Here is a 12,198-nt window from a genome sequence, read left to right on the forward strand (position 1 = left end):
CATGCCACCTTTTCCTGCCACATTTGCACCCAAGTATCTAAAACTATCCACTTCCTCCAGTCGCTCTCCCTTAATGCTCATTTCCAGTCTACTGCAACTTTCACCCCTTGTACATCTCATCACCTTACTTTTACCCACATTTATCTTTAGCTTTCTTCTATCACATACTCTCCCAAACTCTGTCACCAACTTCCTCAATCCCTCCTCCGATCCTGCTACAAGCGCAGTGTCGTCAGCAAACAACAGTTGGCTCATCTCCCACTTTACTCCATTTTCTTTAACCATCTCCAATCCCTGACCCACTACCCTTGCATTTACCTCTCGCACTACCCCATCCATGTATAAGTTGAACAGCCAGGGCGACATAAGACATCCTTGACGAAGTCCCACCTTTACCTCGAACCACTCACTCTCTCCATTTCTAATCCTCACACGAGCTCTACTATCGTAAAAACTCTTGACAGCTCCTAGAAGCTTTCCTCCTATCCCATATATCTGCAATACCTCCCACAGTGCCTTTCTGTCTACCCTATCGTAAGCCTTTTCCAGATCCATAAAAGCCTAAAAAAACATCCTTCCCCTTTCCTATAGCTTTCTCACATAGTTGTCTTATCACAAAGATCTGATCTACACAACCTCTACCTGTCCTAAATCCACACTGTTCCTCACCAATTACTCCCTCTCTTCCTCTCCTAATCCTCTCAATCAAGATCCTCCCATAAGCCTTCCCAACTACACTTAACAAGCTAATCCCTCTGAAACTACTATATTCACACTTGTCCCCTTTTCCCTTGTAAAGTGGAACTATACAGGCACTCCTCCAGTCCTCTAGCACTCTACCCTCTCTCCAACAAACATTAAATAACCTCACCAGCCAGTCCACCATCACTGCACCTCCTTTTTTTAGACATTCTGCATGGCATCCATCCAGACCAGGTGCTTTACCTGCTTCATCATCTTAACAACTGCCTTCACTTCATCCTTCCTTATTTCTCCTCCATTTCCTCACTCATCACTCTCATTTTCTTAGCATTTTCCACTGCAACTATCTTTCCCTCCCTATCCTCCTTCACATTTAGCAACTCCCTAAAATATTCTGCCCCTCTTCCCCTTACTGCCTTCTCTTCCATTATCATCTTTCCATCTGTACCTTTTACCTTTTCTTCTCTACTTGATTTGCCTCTTCCTCTTTTAATTTCTTTCCAAACATCTTTTTATTACTTTCAAAATTTTCTGTCATACTGTTACCCCACTTCATATCTGCTCTCCTCTTTGCCTCCTTTACCTTTTGCTTTCCTTCTCTTTTCTTTTCTTTGTACCTCTCATATGACTCCCTCATTCTATTTTGTAACCAAACTGTGCAAGCTCGCTTCTTCTATTCTACAATCTTCTTTGTTTCCTCATCCCACCATTCACTACCCTTCCTTCTATTTCCTCCTGTCCTTCTTGTTCCACACACCATCCTTGCACACTTTGTGACTCCCTCCTTGAACCATCCCCATTCCTCCTCCACATCTAGCTCTACTCTATCCTTCACTCCCTCCCACTCCTCCTTCAGCTTCTTCTTCTACTCCTTCTCCTTTTCCTTTTCATTTAAAGAGTTCACTCTAACCACCTCCCTACCTTTTGTCCCTTTCCTCTTTCTCCATCTATCCTCCACTCTCAACTTACCTTCCACCAAAAAATGATCTGATATTCCCCCACCCTCTCCCCTTAGCATATGTACATCCTTAACTCTTCCTATCATAATCCTATTTACCACTACATAATCCATCAACGCTCTATCTACCACCCTTCCATCCACCACCCTCTCCCATGTGTACTTAAGCTTGACTTTCTTCCAAAACACTGTATTTGCTATCATCAACTCTCTAGACACATTTCCACCATCAACTCTCCACTACGATTCTTTCCTGGAACTCCACATTTCCCAGCCCCTCCATCAATTGGATCATTTCCTACCCTAGCATTAAGGTCTCCCAGTACTATTACATTGACATTTCTCCCTAAATCCTCTATGCACTCATTTAAATCTATCCAAAAGGCCTCCCTTTCTTCTACACTCTTCTCACTGCCAGGCCCATATGCAATTACGAAGACCCACATCTCCTTTCCCAGTTTCACCTTCATCCACATTATCCTTGAGGAAACCTCCTTCCACTCCACTACACATTTACCTATCTCTTCACTTACTAGAATAGCCACCCCTTCCCTCCCTCGCCCTCTCTTCACTCCTGATAACCTCCCACTTACACTCCCAAACTTACACTCACCCTTCCCTTTCAACTTAGTTTCACTCAAAGCCAACACATCCATCATTCTTCTCACAAATATACTACCTATCTCTTCCCTTTTACTCTCACCTGTACCACATCCACGCACATTAAAAGACCCAAACCTTAGGGTGCTGGTCAGAAAACTCCCAGACCCTCCTATGCCTTTACTTTTTCGTTTAGGAATGTCCCCTGTGGGGCTACAAGGAGAAGGATGCCTGGTCCCACTCCCCGTCCCTTTCTTCTCGCCTCTTACGATCCAAGTGGAAATACTTGGTAGCATTATTCTTTTCCCCCACCACAGAAATTGAATACTCAGAGAAATGGTACAGGACAGCAGCAAGGGGTTGGGGGACAGCGTATCGGAGGGACAGTCGTAGTATAAAAGTGTCATAATTTCTCTATGAAGAGTTTTCCTCTATCATAGACAAAATGATGTGTGGCTCTGGCCCATAGGGGTGCCCCATATAGACCCTAAAGTATCAACTGCATGCTACTTTGCCACAATAACAAGCAGCCAATACCCCAGACAGGGGCCAATACCCCAGACATTTCTTGATATTGAATTTCACTTCCCACTTTTGAGTCCATTTCCAGATCTTGTCTAAGTCTTGTTGTAACTAGTTGCAATCCTTCTCCATTCTTACATTATCAGGGCCAGTACTGATCCCTGCGGGACACCAGTTATCATTTCTTCCCAATTCGAGTATTTATCTCTAATTACTACCTTTATTTTCCTCCCAGTCAGGAAGTCTTTCATCAATTCCAATAATTTTCCTCTGATGCACCTACTGACTCTATCTTCCTTATTAGCTTCTTGTGTAGTACAGTGAGTACATATGCATTCCTGAAAACCTTACCGCAAATTGAAGTTACCGTATACCAAACTCAAGTTTCAACTTATGGCAGACGTACCTTCTCCCTGCTCTTTCCTCTTCAAAATATCTAATTTTACCTCCAAAACACAAGTGGATACCGTATCTGTGAATTTTTCTTACCGTAAATAGAATCAAGGGTAGTAATTACCAAATACCGTCACTGTGAATTTACCAGATAAAGAATTACCATATAAGGAGGACTCACTGTACCTTATCAAATGCCTTATGTATGTCCAGGTTGAAGGCGCGTGTGTGTTGTGTGTACAGAGATATATATATATATATATATATATATATATATATATATATATATATATATATATCTTGGGCCCAGTCTAGAGATCAAGAGTCAGCTCAAAGAGGTGAGGGGTTGACAGCTTTTAAAAATGGGCAGCTTTGCTATCCATCTTGCAGGACTACCACATGCAGGTACTTGTCATTGGTCCCCTCAATGTTGATTTTCATGCTAAATGAAACCAACTTCAAAATGAAAGGAGTACTTTCTCCCAGTGAAATTTACCTTGGCATTAAGTGGACAGACATCAAGCCCTGATCGGAAGAGCTGCTTCTCTGTCAGCCAGTCTTGACTTCTCTGCTGACAGCGTAGGATAAACACTGCCACTAACAGGCAGTAAAACACTTGAAGAACCCTCTGGAAATGGATGTGGAGTCATACTTAATCAGTAACATGAAAACTTTAGTCATAACTTCATAATCCACTGTCACAGTTCCTCTCTTTGTCAGATACTCCATAACACCCATCCAATCCATGTGGCTTAACAGTTTTCATCACTTTCAATGCTCTTTGTATCTCATCTTATATAGACCTGTCATATGTGTAAAATATAAGCCCAATTAAATCTGACAAGGATGCCTTGACAGATATGGAAGAAGAAACAAGTGAGACATTTGATAACTATTTTCTCTTGTACCAGTATTTACAAAAAAGAGATTAGATATGGTATCTGATTCCAACCTGATCTTCAGTGGGGACAAGAGAGATAGACTAACTAGCATCAGCATTACCAAGGAAGATGTAGTCAAACAGATTTAAAGCTACAAAATTCCCTGGTCCAGATGAATTTTTTTCTAGAGTACTAAAAGAGTGTAAATCTGAAACCTGTGAGCAATTGACAGAAATTTAGTAAGTTGGTTGACACTGGATTTGTGCCTATTTCTTGGAGGCAGGTAAACATTTTTCCTGTATTTAAAAAGGGTGATATATCTTCCATGCACAACTCCAGAATCAGTTTTTATTTGACTGAGATAAACAAGACAGCTTTTGACTTTGGCTACCTCCCTTGTAAGGAAAAAAAAAACATTGGTATATGTATGTATGATAAACCATTGTTCTACAAGAACCTGAAAATTATCTTAATCATTGTATCTCAATTAACCTCTTATGACCACAATTTTTATGAAATTTAAGGAGCCCATTTCAGCTAATGTCAAATTCCACTTAGGAAAACATTAGTTTCAATTGCAGTTTAAATGTACAAACAACCAGGCTGCCTTTCATGAAACTAACTGATGATTTAACCCCTTCCATACGGTGCCGCACACGTAGGCGTCATGGACTTAGATCTCAGTGGCAGCAGCCAATGCCAGCCGTACGACGTGTCGTAATAATACTCGCATCATAAAATATAGTCACCGCTTATATCGATCGTTCTCTCTTCACCCGTGAATTTTGATAACCATAGAAAATGCGATTACAAAAGAATTAGAAAGAATGTCATTATGGAGGGGCGACTACAATAAATATAATCAAGACGCCGATATGGCAGCCTCGCGAATACACTCGCTCCCCATGACGCCTACGTGTGCGGCACCGTATGGAAGGGGTTAAAATCTACTGTTTCCAAATTTGCTGATGATACAAAACTGTACGCAGTGGCAAATGATCACTCAAACCAATTAGATATTCAAGAAGATTTAGATAAATTACAGCAATGGTCTGAAAAGTGGCTAATGAAATTTAACACAAGTAAATGCAAGGTAATGCACATAGGTAAAAATAACAGTAAGTACGATAACAAGTTATTTGGAATTTTGTCAACAAAAGTGGATAGTGAAAAAGATCTCGGCGTAAATATCAGTAACGACCTCAAATCATCTAAGCAGTGTATTTCAGCCTCTGAGAAAGCAAATAAGATTCTAGGACTGATTGCGCGATCTTTTGATTTCAAAAGTCCATCACTCATTAACAAGCTATATAAATCGTTAGTTCGTCCACATTTGGAATATGCTGTTTCCGTATGGTCACCGAATCTCATTAAAGACATTGACAGACTGGAAAAAGTACAACGGCGAGCCACAAAACTGATTCCAAATATAAAAAATAAACCATACGAAAATTGACTAAAACATATGAATCTGTTTTCCCTAAAAAAGCGTAGACTCAGAGGTGACTTGATACAGGTCTTTAAAATTCTAAAGGGAATTGACAACATTAAAAGTGACAAAATTTTCACATTGAATGAGAATCAGACAAGAAACAATGGTCTTAAACTGTCCAGAAATAGATTCAATTTGGAAGTAGGTAGAAACAACTTTGCCAACCATGTAGTTAATGAATGGAATAAACTTCCTGCACAGGTAGTGAAATGTAGTTCAGTTCGAAGCTTTAAGAATCATTTAGATAAACACCTAAGCAAGATGCTGTAATGATTATAATTCATTTTATATTATTTGTTTTTGTTTTGTTATCATTTGTCTGTCTGATTTTCATTTATTATTAGTTATAAGTTAATTTATTATTATTTACTATTTACCTGTTTGTTTATTATTTAACTATACCTATCCATCTATATGTATTTTATTTGTTATTTACATTATTATAGTTTTTATTTATTATTTTATTATTATTATGATTTTTTTTTTCGGATCCGACCTAGATATGGACCAAAAGGTCCCCTGCCAGCATGCTCCGCCTTTGTAATCCTTTGTAAGTTACTACAGCTCTAAGTTAATTATATGCATACATACATATACCAAGGGTTTTTCCCCTTACAAGGGAGGTAGCCTACATACTCCTCTCCCATTCACCATCCCTTTCTCCCTCTTTTCTTGGCTCCTCCTTGATGGGTCATTCCTGCATCTTGCACAAGTTAGTTACTTTCCTTAAAAGTGATCACAGTAAAAAATAATAAACAAACAAAAATAGAATAAAATAAATAAATAAATAAAATTATTACCTGGTTCATTCCAAAAACATATCTAAGTTCTCTCATGCCGACAACAACCAGAACACAAAATCCTGCTGCTGGTATGTAAAGCACTCGTTCGGCAATAACAAAACCCACACGGAAGAACACATTGCTAGCAGGAAGAAATGGCACAATACCCAAAGCCATGCCCATGAGGACACATCTGAAAAGATATAAAGTGCACTGACAGACAAAGCAATGGTATTATCTTTACATACAGATTCTGACTTAATTCTACTAACTCCTTATGCCATCAGTACTATTTTCCCTTGGATGTGAAATGATAAAATTTAGATATTTGTGAATATGTGTAATAAGAAATATGTATGAAGGAATAATTGTACCTAGGGTGCTGCATGGAGTGGAGACCTGGAATGCAAGATTAATCCTGAAGTAAGTGGTGTGAGCTAGTGAGGAAGATCTAGAATAAGATGGATGTAGAGTGAGAAGGAACCTTTGAATGTATGTGATATGTCAGTGGGGCAAAGATGAGAGTATAAGAAATAGAAATGTTTAAAGATGACAACTGCCAACAATTTTAGCTAAGTAAACACCATCTGGGATGAAGCCTTAACTGAATGGATATCATTCCATTCATATAACTAGTGAAAGTTAAGGACAGTGGGAGATGAGTCAGTTGTTGTCTGTGGATGACACTGCTTGTAGCTGAGCCAGAGGATACATTAAAGCAATTAGTGACAGAATTTGGGGGGTACATGAGAGCTGGGATGACACAGGGGGATGAGGATGAGAGAAAGGGTGTGGTGGATGGGAGTGGAATGGGTGGGGATGAAATGGGTGGGAACAGGTTTATGCCTTTTGACTTTGGCTACCCCTGGTAAGGGGTAAAAAGCCCTTGGTATATAGATGGATGGACATGAGAGGAGGAAGCTGATAGTCAATTTGGGCAAAAGTAAGGTGATGAGATGCATAAGGGAAGATGTCTTGCATTGTGGATGGCCCTATGGCCCTTTTTCAAAACCCACAAACCCCTTCATCTCCATCTAGTACAGCCCCAAAGTGCTGACACTTGGTTTGTGCACTAGGCCCAATTTTTTTTTCCCATGAACTAGCTGTATTCCTTCCACCTTAAAACATAAAATGAGCTGACAAATGGTAACTACTCCCTTCCTCCTCCTACTTTTAGCAGGTGATACAGAAACAATCCCACAGCCTAACTTTTATTTCCAGAGAGATTTATGGGAGGGTCCAATGACTGTTGCCACCCACTGTGGGGCTGCAAGTTTTCAATCAGTGAAATGACAATCCTAGTCATTATCACCATATGGCTACTCCTCATCCTCATCCACTCTTCAATGGAGCACATGAAAACATCCCCTTAGGATATATCACCTCTGTGTGTGTATTTACCTAGTTGTATTTTGCGGGAAGGGGAGCTATGCTCGTGGTGTCCCGCCTTTGTATCTCACAGTGTCTAGTTTGCTTTTAAACTCATGAATGGTTTTTGCGCATACTATTTCATTATCCAGTTTGTTCCAAGTGTCCAATACTCTATGTGGAAAACTGTTTTTCTTCAGTTCTCTTCTGTAGCTATGTTTTTTTATTTTCTTTCCATGTCCTCTTGTGTTTCTCTTGTCCCAGTTCAGTAAGTCCTCTCTATCGAGTATCTCTGTGCCTTTCATGATTCTGTAGATGGTCAGTGGATCACCTCTCTCTCTTCTGTGCTCCAGCATTGGTAACTCCAGTTTAGCCAATCTCTCCTCATATGATAGGTTTGCAAGTGCAGATGCCATTTTTGTTGAAGCTCCCTGAATTCTTTCTATTTTCTTTATATTCTTTTTGGTACTGGATGACCACAATGTCGCTGCATATTCTAGTCTAGGCCTTATCAATGTAACCAATATTTTTTTTATCATGTCTTCATCCAAGCATGCAAATACCACTTTTATTGATCTTAGCAAGTTGTATGCCTCCCTGACAATTTTGTTAATCTGTTTGTCATAGGACAAGTCGTTTGTCATAATTACCCCAAAATCTTTTTCAAATCCTTCCTTCTTTATACATACATGGGGTAGTGCAAGAGGTAAATGCAAGGGTAGTGGGGCAGGGATTGGAGATGGTTAAAGAAAATGGAAAAAAGTGGGAGGTGAGCCAGCTGTTGTTTGCGGACGACAATGCGCTTGTGGCAGGATCGGAGGAGGGATTGAGGGAGTTGGTGGCAGAGTTTGGGAGAGTGTGTGATAGAAGAAAGCTGAAGATAAAGTGGGTAAAAGTAAGGTGATGAGATGTACAAGGGGTGAAAGTGGCAGTAGTCTGGAAATGAGCATTAAGGGAGAGCGACTGGAGGAAGTGGATAGTTTTAGATACTTGGGTGCAAATGTGGCAGGAAAAGGTGGAGTGAAGGTGTAGGTGAAAGTAGAATGTAGATTGAGAGAAGCGAGTAAATGCCTTGGTGGATTAAAAAAGTGTAATGAGGAATAGACATTTGGGAATGGATGCTAAGAGGAGACTGTATGAAGGAGTGATTGTGCCAACAGCACTGTATGGGGCAGAAACATGGAACATAAGAGAGGAAGAGAGAAGGAGTTTAAATGTGTTTGAGATGAGGTGTCTGAGAAGTATACTGGGGGTTACTAGGCTCGATAGAGTGAGAAATGAGGAGGTGAGGAGGAGAACTGGGGTGGAAAGGGGTTTGGGAAATAGGGTTGATGAAAGAGTATTGGGATGGTTTGGACACATGGAAAGAATGAGTGAGGAAAGACTAGTAAAAGAGGTATGGACGGCAGATGTGGAGGGAGTGAACATGAAGGGATGTCCTAGGATGAGGTGGATGGATGGGGTGAAGGGGGCTTTGGGGAAGAGGGGAATGTCTGTTGAGGAAGGACGGGAGAGGACAGAAGACAGTGGTTGTGTATGGATGATGTTGTGATGCATGAGGTGGAATGGGTGGGGGGATGGGGGGTGAGGTAGTATGTGTGAGCAAATTTTGATGCAGCCCAAAGGGATTTCTCCCTATCATCTCCTTTTATGCATGGGGGGACAGAGAGGGGGGATCGCTGATTTAATGAAGCGGCCTTGCTGTGAATGTGCTGTGTCTTGCGACACTGCTTCTGACTCAGGGCAGTGGACAGGGTGCAGGGATGACCCGTCATCCAGGAGGTGCTAAGATGAGAGGGAGGGTGGAGGGGGTGTGGAGTGTATTCAGGGATGGAATGGGTGGGAATGATTTTATTCTTTTTCCTTTTTGGCTACTTCCCTTGTAAGGGGTAAAAAGCCTTGGTATATGTATGTCCTTCTTTACCTCCTTGGTTCCAATTGTATATTTTCCTAATATTCTGTTTTTGCTTTTTCCAAACTCCATTATGCTACACTTCTTAGTATTAAAGTCCACTTCCCATTTCTGACTCCAGTTCCATACCTTATTCAGGTCTTCCTGCAGTGATTCGCAATCCTCTTCAGTTTTTACTTTCATTAACAGTTTGGCATCGTCAGCAAAGAAGCTCATGTAACATTTCACATCCTCATCCATGTCATTCACATAAATAGCAAACATTATTGGTGCCAATACAGATCCTTGCGGTACTCCACTGATCACCTCTTTCTAATCTGAATATTTTTCTCTGAACACTACTCTCATCTTTCTACCAGTCAGGAAGTCCTCCATCCATTTTAGTAGGTTCCCTTGTATTCCTCCTATGTGTTCCAGTTTTTTTTAGTAATTTTCTGTGTGGTACTTTGTCAAAAGCTTTTTGCAAGTCTAGGAAGGCACAATCAGCCCATCCATTTCTTTCTTGCACTATGTCTATTAGTCTTGAGTAGAAGCATATTAAGTTTGTGGTGCATGATCTTCCTTGTCTGAACCCAAATTGTCTTGGGTTTATTATGTTGTTGTCTTCCAGATGTTTTACCCATCTATTCTTGATGATTTTCTCACATATTTTGGCTATAGTGCTTGTTAGTGATACTGGCCTATAGTTGGTGGGTTCTTTCTTGTTTCCTCCTTTATGTATTGGTACAATGTTAGCATTTTTCCAGTCTTTAGGTATTCACCTAGTTGTATCTAGTTATATCTTACGAGAAGGGGAGCTATGCTCGTGATGTCCCACCTTTGTATCTCACACTGTCTAGTTTGCTCTTAAATTTGTGTACGTTTTTGCACACACTAATGTTTCACCCAGTTTGTTCCAAGTGTCCACCACTCTGTGTGGAAAACTTTTTCTTCAGAGCTCTTCTATAACTATCCTTTTTGAGTTTCTTCCTGTGTCCTCTTGTCCCAATTTAGTAAGTCTTCTCTATCAAGTATTTCTGTGCCATTCATGATTCTATAGATGGTCAGTAGGTCACCTCTTTGTTCCAAAGTCAGTAATTTCAGTTTAGCCAGACTCTTCATATGACAAGTTTGAAAGTGCTGGGGCCATTTTCATGGTTGCTCTCTAGATTCTTTCAATTTTCTTTATATTCTTTTTGGTACTGGGTAACCATAATGTCACAGCATACTCCAGTCTAGGCCTTATTAATGTGACTAATATTTTTCTAATCATTTCTTCATCCACTCTTATTGGTCTTAGTAAGTTATAGGATCCTCCAACAATTTTGTTTGTTTACCATAGGACATGTCGTTTGAGATTATTACTCCCATGTATTTTTCAGATCCCACTTTCTTTACCTCTTTAGTTCCAATTGTATATTGTCCTGATATTCTTTTTTTACTTTTTCCAAACTCCATTATGCTACATTTTTTAATGTTGAAGTCCACTTCCCACTTCTGACTCCATTTCTAAACCTTGTTCAGGTCTCTCTGCAGTCCGTTTTGGTTTTCACTTTCCTCAACAATTTAGCATCATCAGCAAAAAAACTCATGTAACATTCCACATCGTCATCCACGTCATTCACATAAATAGTGAATGTTACTGGAGCCAATACAGATCCTTGCCTCCACTTATCATCTCCTTCCAACCTGAATACTTTTCTCTGAGTACTACTCTCATTTTTCTACCATTCAGGAAATCTTCCATCCAATTTAGCAGGTTGCCTTGTATCCCTCCTATGCTTTCCAGTTTTTTTAACAATTTTTTGTGTGGTACTTTGTCAAAGGCTTTTGTAAATCTAGGAAAGCACAATCAGCTCATCCATCCTTTTCTTGTATTATATCTATTAGTCTCCAGTAAAAACAGATTAAATTTGTGGTACATGATCTTCCCTGTCTGAATCCAAATTGTCTTTGGTTTCTTCCAAGTGTTTTACCCCTCTATTCTTGATAACCCCACAAATTTTGGCTACAGTGCTTTTTAGGGAGACCAGTCTGTAATTAGTTGGTTCTTCTTTTTTTCCTCCTTTATATATTGGTACAATGTTAGGATTTTCTCAGTCTTTTGGTATTTTTCCTTCTTTGAGTGAGCAACTTATCATGTTGTATATTTTGTCCATTAGTTCTTCTTTACCATATATACTTGCGCATAGGTTACACCAGTGGATAGGTCACACTGCTAGTTTGTGGTTGTCAAAGTGGTCATTTGTGGTTGACCTACGGATAGGTCACACTATAATCTGGCGATTTACAAGACCCATTCAAACATAAAAATGATCAGATATTTACCTTTATTTCAAAACTTTACTCACAAAACTTTAATATCAGAACACATGTAGATTGTCCAACTGTCATGTTTGCACATAATGCAAACTTATATAAACGACCGTTGCGTTTCTAAAACTATAATTATAATTGTAAACAAATGCACTTGCGTGAATAACGTTATAGTTAACTTGACTAAAAAATATCAAGAGAGTTTAACTGTCAACTGGATACTATACAACAGTATAGAAGAAACTGTTACCGTACTTTAGCAAGTTTATTCATTTAGCCTAAACCCTCAAGTT

At 39.7% G+C, this 12,198-nt stretch overlaps 2 protein-coding genes across 9 annotated transcripts in view; one reads left to right on the forward strand and one right to left on the reverse strand.

Moving 5' to 3' along the window:
• spict (magnesium transporter spict) overlaps window positions 1-12,198 on the forward strand; it is a 222,489-nt gene that overhangs the window by 168,676 nt on the left and 41,615 nt on the right. The gene's annotated exons all lie outside the window — the stretch shown is intronic.
• Window positions 1-12,198, reverse strand: part of LOC143036390 (protein O-mannosyl-transferase TMTC4-like) — a 98,590-nt gene that overhangs the window by 44,503 nt on the left and 41,889 nt on the right. For all 8 annotated transcript variants that reach the window (XM_076203683.1, XM_076203680.1, XM_076203679.1 and 5 more), the window contains exons 10-11: window positions 6,349-6,523; window positions 3,672-3,803 (exon numbers count right to left, since the gene is read on the reverse strand). In XM_076203683.1, coding sequence (XP_076059798.1) covers window positions 3,672-3,803; window positions 6,349-6,523 — 307 coding nt within the window. The remainder of the gene's footprint in view (window positions 1-3,671; window positions 3,804-6,348; window positions 6,524-12,198) is intronic.

The sequence above is a fragment of the Oratosquilla oratoria genome, chromosome 20, assembly GCF_046742065.1.
Source record: "Oratosquilla oratoria isolate Oo_2021 chromosome 20, ASM4674206v1, whole genome shotgun sequence".
NCBI classification, from domain to species: Eukaryota; Metazoa; Arthropoda; class Malacostraca; order Stomatopoda; family Squillidae; genus Oratosquilla; species Oratosquilla oratoria.